The sequence below is a fragment of a genome, unplaced genomic scaffold, assembly GCF_019419815.1.
Source record: "Pyrus x bretschneideri cultivar Hongxiangsu unplaced genomic scaffold, Pyrus_bretschneideri_v1 Contig7, whole genome shotgun sequence".
Classification (NCBI taxonomy): domain Eukaryota; kingdom Viridiplantae; phylum Streptophyta; class Magnoliopsida; order Rosales; family Rosaceae; genus Pyrus; species Pyrus x bretschneideri.
This window is the reverse complement of record NW_025999809.1, coordinates 4,932,520-4,943,877: the sequence shown is the minus strand read 5'-3', so window position 1 is coordinate 4,943,877 and position 11,358 is coordinate 4,932,520. Positions and strand designations below refer to the sequence as shown.

At 36.7% G+C, this 11,358-nt stretch overlaps 2 protein-coding genes across 2 annotated transcripts; both read left to right on the top strand.

The window, feature by feature from the left end:
* The first annotated feature begins 762 nt into the window (after nucleotides 1-762).
* On the top strand, nucleotides 763-2,426 carry LOC125472322 (ATP-dependent DNA helicase PIF2-like). Its single transcript, XM_048573594.1, is given in 3 exon segments — nucleotides 763-1,056; nucleotides 1,059-1,949; nucleotides 2,083-2,426. Coding segments are annotated over 3 exon segments (1,254 nt in total). The 5' UTR covers nucleotides 763-776; the 3' UTR covers nucleotides 2,166-2,426.
* Nucleotides 2,427-3,361: 935 nt separating this feature from the next.
* LOC103928705 lies at nucleotides 3,362-4,873 on the top strand. Its single transcript, XM_018642884.2, has 3 exons — nucleotides 3,362-3,395; nucleotides 3,642-3,699; nucleotides 4,237-4,873. The coding sequence occupies exons 1-3, from the start codon at nucleotides 3,362-3,364 to the stop codon at nucleotides 4,871-4,873; spliced, it is 729 nt and encodes a 242-aa protein (XP_018498400.2).
* Nucleotides 4,874-11,358: the final 6,485 nt, after the last annotated feature.

Genomic DNA, 11,358 nt, shown 5'->3' with positions numbered 1-11,358 from the left:
CATGGTTGCTGTTAAGGTATGATTGTCACATCAATGTCGAAATTTGCGCAAGCATAAAAAGTGTCAAGTACTTATATAAGTATGTTTACAAAGGCCCAGACAGAGTGACAGTTGAAGTGCAATCAGACCCTCAATACGATGAAATAAAGCAGTTTCAGGATGCAAGATGGGTTTGCGCACCAGAGGCATTATGGAAAATATTCAAGTTCATTATTAATCGAATTTATCCATCTGTTGAGCGAATGCAAATACATCTTCCTAATATGCACCAAGTTCAGTTTCGTGCCGATGAAAGCATAACAAATATTCTACATGATGAGAGTACAAGAAAGACAATGTTGACTGAATTTTTTACACTTAATCATGTGGATGCAGAAGCGCGACATTATTTATACATGGAGATACCATCACATTACAGATGGATTCAAGCTCAAAGAAAGTGGTATAAAAGAAAGAATCGTAACAAAGTTATTGGGCGAATATATGCAGTTTCACCTGCTGAAGGCGAAAAATTTTACCTTCGAATTCTTCTTAATCATGTTAGAGGACCAACATCCTTCACAAACTTGAGAACAGTTAATGGGGTTTTGCATCCAACATTTAAGCAGGCAGCAGAACAACGAGGTTTGTTAGAAAGAGATGACAGTATTCGACAATGTTTGTTAGAGGCCTCCACAATTCAGATGCCGTCGGCTTTAAGAAGATTATTCGTCACCATATTGGTATATTGTGCACCAATTGGTGTTCGAGGGTTATGGGATGAGTTCTGTCCATTCATGATGGAAGATTATGTTTCCATGACTAACATAACTCCCACACTTGCTACCAACATACTCTTGCGTGAGTTGAACATACTTTTGGTTCAATTTAACAAGAGTATAAACGAGTTTGATTTGCCCCAAATGACAAGAGGAAATGAATCAAGTTCAGGAATGACCGGATGTATTGAAGATGAAATATCCATATGTATTCCACAACAAGATCTTGATGCAATTGAACGCTTAAATGATGACCAAAAAAGTGCGTTTAACATAATAATGGGTGCAATTCAACATCGGATAATGCAACTTTTTTTGTGGATGGTCCCGGTGGAACTGGAAAAACTTACTTATATCGCGCATTGTTAGCAAGCTTGAGAAGGTTGGGGCACATAGTATTAGCAACAACATCATCTGGAATAGCAGCTACGATATTGCCTGGTGGGAGGACAGTACATTCTAAATTCAAGATACCACTTAGTCTCGATGCATCATCGATGTGTTCGATCGGTAAACAATCTGATTTAGCAAAGCTAATACAAAAGGCAAAGGCAATTATTTGGGATGAAGCAACAATGACGCATCGTCATGCATTTGAAGCACTCGATCGAACGTTCAGAGACTTAACAGATATTGACTTACCATTTGGGGGGAAGATAATGATATTTGGGGGAGATTTTCGACAAGTTCTTCCTGTTATCCGGAAAGGAACCAAGTCCGAACTAATCCAAGCAAGTGTTGTTAAGGCATCATTTTGGTCACAAGTAAAGATTTTAAAACTCAAACAAAACATGAGATCCATAAATGATTGTGAATTTTCAGAATTTTTACTTCGTGTTGGTGATGGGAATGAAGATGTTATTATGGATGATATGGTAAAACTACCTGAATGCATGGTGATACCATGGGAGAGTGAGCATTCCATTAATCAATTAATTGCCAAAATCTTCCCTGACTTAGAGGATCATATAAATGATGCAACCTACATGGTGGAAAGGGCAGTGGTAACTCCTACAAATGAAGACGTTGATATGTTGAATGAAAAGATAATCAATATGTTTCCGGGTTTAGAAGAGACAATGTATTCATTTGATTCAGTTGAGGATGACGCAAGGAATTTGTATCAGCCAGAGTTCTTGAATTCAATCTCACTTGGTGGTTTGCCTCCGCACAAGTTAACTCTGAAAAGAGGTGCTCCAATCATGCTTTTAAGAAATATTGATCCGAAATTGGGATTGTGTAATGGTACAAGATTATTGTGTCGTGGTTCTTACCGAAATCTTATTGATGCTGAAATTCTAACTGGACAATTTGCCGGATCCAGAGTTTTCTTACCAAGAATCCCTCTCAAAAGTACTGATACTGCTGGGCTTCCATTTGAACTTACAAGAAAGCAATTTCCAGTGAAACTAAGTTTCTCTATCACTATAAACAAATCTCAAGGTCAGACAATACCACATGTAGGCGTTTACCTTCCAGATCATGTCTTCAGCCATGGACAATTATATGTGGCTTTATCGAGGGGGGTCTCAAAGTCAACCACAACCGTGTTAGTAAAAAGTGGCTCCATAGTAGGCCAACAAGGTGTATTTACACGGAATGTAGTATACAAAGAAGTCTTGCTTCATTCCAGCTAATTATGGTGATTCCTAATAGGTAACAGCTTTATTAACGATAGCCTTTCAGTATGCATTTCTCACTTATCAATTAACTCTTTTTATTTGATTTTTAATTTTCTCACTATCGTTTGTAGATTGGCAATGAAAATTTGAAGCATCAATCATGAACAAATGGGTGGAAATTGCAGCATTGATGTCAATATGTAAACTTTCTTTTCAAAAGAAATAGTGACATATACACTCTATGAGTATTGTGAATAATGTACATATTATTATGTAGGATTTATATTTTGACATTTAAATTGTTTTGTATTTTGCTACGAGTACTTACTGTTTTCATCTACTATTTTTTATTTATTTACATATACTTGCTATCGTTCATAGGCTTTAGGTAGGAACTTGCATCTAAAATCGTATGTTGTTTGATAAGTGCATGAATAACATTTAAATCATTACTTTACACAAAGTAAAAATGAAAAACATGATAACTTTTTAGGACGTGCATGATAAAAAAAAAAGTTCCTCTTTGCACAATACATTTAAAGTATATCTTGACAATTACAATGGGAAAAACTAACACAATACACCTTTAGGGGCGCGTAGCGCCCGTGATGCAAAAATGCCTCTCGCACGCACGTTAGTGCGTGCAGAGAGGCTAGTATTTATTTAAATAACATGTATTTTTTAATTTAGAATGTTAATTATTAAATTCCATATATATTCTTTTGGCCTAATATATTCCTAAACCGTATTTCTGTACGTGGCCTTTTTTTAAGGATGTGCCGCTGGTTTGTGTTTCCAGAATTCTTCTTCCACGTTTGAATTTTGTGATCTCATATTTGAATTTTGAATGGACTTATCCATTTCACTTAGTAGTTATTTTCGTTATTTTATATTGATATCATGTGAGATAATTAGACTTATTCTTTATTTTCGAATGCCTGAGGCTGTTATGTTTAGAAGGTTTTATCGAGATTCTCTACAATGTCGACCTTGCTGTCTGTGGTACGTTCAGAAGGTTTTCAGATAATTATCTTGTTGTGTGTTTCATCGATTTTAGTCTGGGTTCGAAAAGGGATTGGGATTGATTATTTTGTTGTGCGTTTGCTGCTTAATGCTCTATTTGCTTGTATTTCTTCTGGTTTATGCTTAAATACTAGTATTTCTTTTTGTATGTTAATTAACATCATGCTGTATTAATTCTGTTATATTTTTTAATTAACATCATGCTGTATTAATTCTGTTATATTTTTCATTTGTATAGGTTTTTTCCCTCTTGCATTTGCTTTGGTTGATGCTGAAGATGAGGCTAACTGGACTTGGTTTTTGATGAACTTATCTGCCGTATTATCTGAAGATGAACGTACCATTACATTCATATCGGGCCGGCACAAAGGATTGCTTCAATCTGTGGCAAATGTTTTCCCTACTTCTCCACATGGATTTTGTATTTACCACATAGAAAAGAATATTAAGAAAACATATCCCATTGGCTTTGGGAAAAAGTTTCGAAAGACAATGGTCCAATTATTCAAGAACTGTGCTTATTCATCCACTCCAGAAGTGTTCGACGTAAACCTGCAGATTTTGAGAAAAAAGGGTGGTGGACTAATTGACAAATTTTTGGAGGATTTGCCCAAAGAGAACTATTTAATGAAGAGGTGCTTGTGTACATGATTTGGTTTAAGACTTGCCGTCCTACCACTATTCCTTTTCCTCAATTTTATTCCTTCTCGTATTATGCTTTCATTGAACAGTATATTTTTAGGAGTTTTCAGTTGGTATGAAATCTTGGTTATGGAACAACATAATGTTAGGATTATGCAGTGATTTGATTGACATTTTTTTTTTTTTGGCAGGTACGGTGAGATGTGGTCAAATGTTGCCGAGTCATTCAATTCTTGGATTAGGAAAGAACGATTATTACCAATATTCCAATTGGTAGAAAGCATAAGAGTTAAATTGATGGTGATGAATGTTGAGAGACGTATTGCTGCAGAGAAATGGAACTCTTATTTATGCCCCGAAATAGAGAACCAGTTGGATAAGTTAATGGAGGTGGGAAGACATTGGCACATTAGCCGGTCAAGCGAGTTTGTATTTGAAGTACGTAGCGATGACTCGGTAATGGTGGACTTGGAAAAATGGTATTGTTCATGTTGTCAGTGGCAGATTAAAGGTTTCCCTTGCTCACACGCAGTTGCAGCTATCATGCACAACGATGGCAATCCTTATGATTACATTGAAGACTATTTCACAGCTGATTACTGTAAGTCTTCATATTCTTTTCCAATTGAACCGATTCCTGACATCCATCAACCCCCACTTGATATAGTGAAGGATTTTGTCATCAAGCCTCCAGTGACAAGAAAACAACCCGGCAAACCAAGGGTTAAGAGGATTAAGTCTAATGGGGAAGAATCAAGACCAATGAAGTGTGGGAGGTGCAAGAAGCTTGGACACCACAATAAGAACACTTGCTCAGCGCCCTTTTGATTATCAATCATATCTATCTTCTTTTTTTTTAATTTGCTCAGCACCCTTTTGATTTTGCCCAATATTATGTTTTTGGTAATAAATCATTATATTTTTTTATCTTACCATTATAAACGCTTATCTTTCATACTCAATGTTGTATGTGATCAGTTATCATACACTTTTGAAAGACAGCTCATCTTCAAAATATTCTCAATATCCCAAAAACTCATATATTAGGGAACCATTTGATAATCAATATTATCTATATCGCTCAGTAAATTACATGGTAATTTACAATAGTTCAAACTTATCGTATTAATATGTCAATATAATGCTCATTAACGTACCTATTAGTTGATAGTTTAATACCAATTGATCATTAATATGTCAATATACACCAACACTTCGGTAGCTTCTTATGTTTCAAAAATAAAAAGCTTTATGTACCAAACGCCTGAAATGATCTGATTTAATATTATTTTCTAAACCAAACGATCAATATGAGTCAGTGTAACATTAAGTAACGTATCAAACTCCTGGTACATTACAAACACATATTGTATAACGTTTTTCCAAACCGATACGTTTCAAATATAAAAAAACTATACATACCAAACGCCTGGAATGATCTAATTTAATATTATTTCATGAATCAAACTATCAATATGAGTTAGTGTAACATTAAGTAACGTACCAAACACCTGGTACATTACAAATACACATTGTGTAACGTTTTTCCAGAAGGATACGTTTCAAAAATAAAAAACTTTAGGTACCAAATGCCTGGAATTATCTAATTTAATATTATTTCATGAATCAAACTATCAATATGAGTCAGTGTAACATTAAGTAACATACCAAACACCTGGTACATTACAAATACACATTGTATAACGTTTTTCCAGACAGATACGTTTCAAAAATAAAAAACTTTACGCACCAAACGCCTGGAATGATCTAATTTAATATTATTTTATGAATCAAACTATCAATATGAGTCAATGTAACATTACGTAACATACCAAATACCTGGTACATTACAAATACATACTGTATAACGTGCCACGATGTACCTGAAATATTTTTAGTCAAATAATTTGTACCATTATATATATATATATATATATATATATATTCTAAGCTGCCAAATGTCCACACGAATCATATATATAGCACACTACACGGCTCATAAATCCTAGGCTGCAAACGTACCAAAAGCTACCAATTAAAAATTGCGATCTACATAATGTTAGGATTATGCAGTTGGTATGAAATCTTGGTTACGGAACAACATAATGTTAGGCTTATGCAGTGTTTTGATTGACTTTTATTTTTTTGGCAAGTACGGTGAAATGTGCCGATTCATTCAATTCTTGGATTAGGAAAGAAAGGCTTCTGAAACTTAGTGTTTCCTAGTGTTTCCTCGCCTCAGTATCTTTCTCATACAGTCCCTCTACTACTCTATATTAGTCCCGCTGTCCAGGCGCATCACTGGCCATCCCCACGGTGCTTCTCAGCTTCAGAGAGTGGGGATAGGCCTGGCGGTTTCAATCCTATCTGTGGCGTGGGCGGCAATTTTTGAAAGGTACCGAAGGAATTATGCGATACAGCAGGGATACGAGGCTAGTCTCTTAAGTGCAATGCCCAACCTAAGTGCAACAACCAAATCATAGCCAACACACAAAAAGATCAAAAACCTTCGACTTCAAAAGATAATCAAAATCAACGCATCCAACTGATAATTTGAATAAAAATCAATAACTAGAACCTGAATACCAACGTCGACCTTAGTGCGGAAAGAAGGCTTCTGAAACTTATGGTACGTTCATAGGAAGGAAGAAAGTGCCGCTGGAAAATTGAATTCACTAGAGATAAATAACATTGTTAATATCCTTCTTATATTCAACAATTAGTATTCTACTTGGATTAAAACTCTAAGACATTAGTTAGCAAGAATCTAGGAGCCTTGCGTGCAGTTTGGCGTGAAGAAACTGGATACGGGAAACACGTATGTTAAAGGCTATAGCAAATTATGTAATTTAGCTACATTACAATGGGTTAATTAAAATACACATGGTCCCAAAATTGTAGGAGAATGTTTAATCAAATTGTTAAAATGAATAGATGTTTAATCTAAGAAGCCTAAAAATGAAGGGTCTATATCAAAACGCCCCAAAAATGAATGTATTCTCTTCAATTTTTTTTTCAAATTATTTTATTTATTTATATTATAACATGTAATGTACTAATTTATTTCATCAATATATGAAAGAATCTATCGAAGCTAATTTTTAGAGATGTTGTAAGCTTCTACATTTTTTTTTAACCAATTGTCAAAGTTGGTGAATTTTTTCGTTATATTGAGTGTAAGTTTCGTACATTGAAATAGATAAATTAACTTAAATTATGATAAATATGATAGTTCAAATGATTTAAATATAACCCAATTTAATTTTCTCTTCTCTCCTCATTAGAGCCTTTCTCTCCGTTTTGTGAGAGTCTTTCTCACTACTCGTGTGAGCTTTCAAATTCCATCAAGTAGTTTAGCTGTCGGCCCTTGCCTTAGCAAAGGTTAGTGGCAGTCCTTTTTCCTTCTTATTTTCCTTTCCTTCCGTCTTTGTCTGCCTGTTTTTCCCCATGTTTTTCAACCCAATTTTCTTCGTTCTCCAAATCTCCCTGCCTTTGATTTAACCGCTCCTAGCCCAAGATCGAAAAGACCTATTTCTCATCCCTCCTTTCCACGATTTTCCCAATCTGCAACCACCTCTTTCATAGTGTTTCGTGACTTTATTGGAGGTTGTGTAGAGCTCCGACTTAGGTACACATACCACTACCTTCCTTGTGTTTGCCGTTCTTGGCTCTGTTGCCATGTAATTTCCCGTTGACTTCCTTTGTTTTGTGGTTTAGATCTTTGTTGTGGTTGCTTGTGGATGTTGAAGATTTCTTATTTTTCGATTTTGGGGATTGGAGTGTGCTCGAGCGAAGATTTCTCGGGAGAGGGCTCCTCAGCTCTCAGCACATCTCCCCAAGGGATTGGCACTTTGGAGGTGTAGTCGGGCTCTTACTTGCTGATGTGCTGCAAGAATAGGACAAAGTTAGTTTTGAAATGTGCCTTTATAGGGCCTTAGGTGTAGGCCTTGAGGCTCGCAATAAAAACTAACCAAGTGCTAGGCGTGCCAATGTTATCTCAGTATAGCAGATGTAGAACAAGATTGTGTTTAGTCGATTACTTGTGCCCCAAGTTACTCGGACTTCTTATTATCAAAGGATTATCGTGGATGGGTTTTAATCCACATTAAGTTCTTTTTCTTGCCTTCTGACCAAGGACTTTTAGTTCATAGTCTTGTATATTTCGAATAATGGGAGTCCAGATCCTTTAAGTCATTTGTTTGGTTCTTGATTGGTTTTAAATGAAAGCATAGCCATTAAGCTGACTAAATCCAGATGCAAATGAGACTCTTAAAGTAGGAACATAAATGGATATGACTTGAATACATGTTGGATAATACATTAAGCAGTAAATCTATTATCTTAGAAAACACACAAAGAACTTTAAGTAAGATTTCACCTTGTCGGGTAAGGTTGAACTTCTTGCAATCACTTCTCTTTGAGTTTACAGAGGTTTCTATGCTAAAAAGGGGATGGATGGTAAGCCAGTTTACATAAGAGAATCGATAGTACACCACTAGGGGTGATAACAGAGCTTTAAACTAGATAAAAGATAGCTTTTGTAAGGGAGATATCCTAAAAATGGCTGAGATCTGGGCGAATTACAGCTTTTGGATCCAAATCTGGCTTGAGAGGAGAGTTTGTATGTTTGTTTGTTTGATTGGTTGAGTGTCCTTGTCTCTAGGGCTTCTTCCTCCTTTTATAAGCAGATTAGCCCGACTCCAGTGACTTTGCTCTTGCCCGAAAGCACTTAGAGGGTAGTGAGTCATCAACTTTTTACTTGTATTGCCATTGAAAAGTGCTTTTTGGCTGATTGTGAGTTAGTCCCCATCACTTGACGTTCAAATCATAGGCACATGGCCTATGTATTAATGGGAATGCGCCAATATATCTCTGGGCTTGATGCTTGGGCCTCGGGCAAGTCTCCCTTTAATTGGTATCTCTAGGCTTCCATACATTTGCAGCCCAATGTTCAAATATTAACCTAAACAGTGCCCCCTTTAATCATTGTTGAGGCTACAATCCCAGGCACTAATAATGATTAAATAATCGTCACACATTAACAACCGTCGCATGCCTTCACTTGGGGCTCGCACCATTTAAAGCAACCGTTGGTTAACAAAACCTTTGCACTAACCCAGGAACTCCACTGTTAAGTAACCACCTATTATATAATCCTTACTTAACCTCTTCAGCAATGCACCTTAACCATTTCAAGCCTTCAAATTCTCAGAAATTCCAGTACATTCTTGCCTTCTCAGTTCTTCAATCCTTCCCTCCTTAATTCCAACTTTTCCCCTCTCAAAGTCCTCAATGGCACCCAAAGTTGCTTTAATTCAATCTCCTTACGAGACTAGTGAGGGGATTTCCACCATGGGCTGTCTTCTCAATGGCCTTCATCGTCATCGGGCAGGCCTGCACACTGAATTTTCTTCGAGGAGGGAGGAATGCACTCTTTAGGACCTACATAAATTTCTCAATTATTGGCTTCTGTAGCATCCTCAGAAAGGCGCACTGCGTCCAACTTCTGTTTTAGGACTTCTATGGCTTTGGGGAGTAGCCGGGCAGCTTTAATCGCACCGGTAGATTCCTCTTGTGAATATAAAGCTATCTTCCCTTGCACTGGTATCCACAAAGCCCAAACTTCCCCATATCTTCTATTTTCTTGATCAATTCATCATCATATATGTATGCTTCAGGATCAACTACCACGACAATGTCAAAGACTTTAGTAGAACTTGTGGAAGAAGGCTCTACTATAGAGGCAAGGATTATAGAAGTGTCTTCTGCGATTAAAAGGTTGGAGGAGTAATCGTCCGTACGAAACAGCCTTACCAGAAGATAGTCAAGAAAGTAAATGTGGAAGTTGAAGATGTTGAAGCTCAGTTAGCCATTTTAGGATAGTTACCTTAGCCAAGGATGTAAAACTATTGATCTATAATTTCAACATTAATGAAATGAAAATGACTTATTTAATCTTCTTTAACTTGTATTTTCTCCTTGAAGCTAACTATAATGAGCAAATAAACTAACTCTCGGATCCCTTATAATGTTTAAGCTTCTTCAATGTAACAATTCCCAACATCCCACAAGGTTGGGTAATACTTCTTTAAAAACTTAGCATTGATGGATTCCTCTACAAGCTTCCTTCCAAATCTGCCAAGTAATATCCTCTTTTGTCCAATACTTGGTTGATAATGAAAGACCCTCCCAAGTCGGGCTCCACTTCTCAAAGCCTCTAATCTGAGCTCCCAAAGGCAGAATTTCCTTCCACACTAACTATCATTTCTCGAAGTTCTTCAACTTCACCTTCTTATTGTATGTTCGGGCAACAATTTTCTTCCCCTCTTGAATTTTATCTAGAGCTTTGATTCGAGCTACATCTAGATCTTCAACTCCTTGACACATAGCCTAAATATATTCTTCACTGTGCAACCCAAATTGATTTTGAATCCTAACAGAACTCACATTTATCTCCATGGGGAGAACAACATCTTACCCAAAGGTTAAGGCATAAGGAGTAGTTACAGTTCCTGTTCTCTTGGAGGTTCTGTAGGCCCACAAAGTATCTCTCAACTTCTCATGACACTTCTCTGGACTATTTACCACCATTATTTTGATAATGTTCACTAAGACTTTGTTGATGGCTTCTGCTTGACCATTTGACTGAGGGTAGTAAGGACTAGATTGGATCATCTTAGTCTTGAACCTACAGCTGAAGCTTCCACCCACTTAGTGAAATAAAATGTTGCCACGATTATGAATGTATGTCCTTTACTAGAAGCTGGATGAATTTGCCCGATAAAGTCCATTGCGCATCCTCGGAAGGGTCAAGGATTAACCACAATGTTCAAAGGTACTAAGGGCACATGTTGGAGAGGTCTATGTCTTTGACATTCTTCACATCCTCGAGCATAGGCATTGCAGTCTTTCTCCATGTCCGGTTAGAAATAACCATATCTCCTAAGTAACCACCTTATCTTGGTTCCTGCCTGATGTGCTGCACAGTTTCTTTCATGTACTTCGGCCATTACCCTGATTGATTCTTCCTGGCCTAAGCATTTTAGAATCAGTCCATTTGGAGTCTTTCTTAGTGATTTTCCTCCCACAAAACATACTTAGTTTCTTGTTGTCTATTTTTCTTACTTGTGGGGAAGGATGACTCTTTTAAATACTGAATAATAGATGTCCTCCAATCCTCAATCTTTATTTCTTTAGTCATCACATATAGGCTGAATCCCCTTTCAAATATAGAAAGGAGATTTATTTTCTGAACCTTTATATCCCCTTCAAACTTTCTTTCTTGGATCTGTGCTCTAGAAGCCAATTGTGCC

Coding starts and splice junctions, on each gene's coding strand:
- LOC103928705 (XM_018642884.2), top strand. CDS start 3,362: ATGTCGACCTTGCTGTCTGTGGTACGTTCAGAAG. Junction 3,396..3,641: donor GTCTGTGGTACGTTCAGAAG/GTTTTCAGATAA, acceptor TCATTTGTATAG/GTTTTTTCCCTCTTGCATTT. Junction 3,700..4,236: donor GATGAGGCTAACTGGACTTG/GTTTTTGATGAA, acceptor TTTTTTTGGCAG/GTACGGTGAGATGTGGTCAA.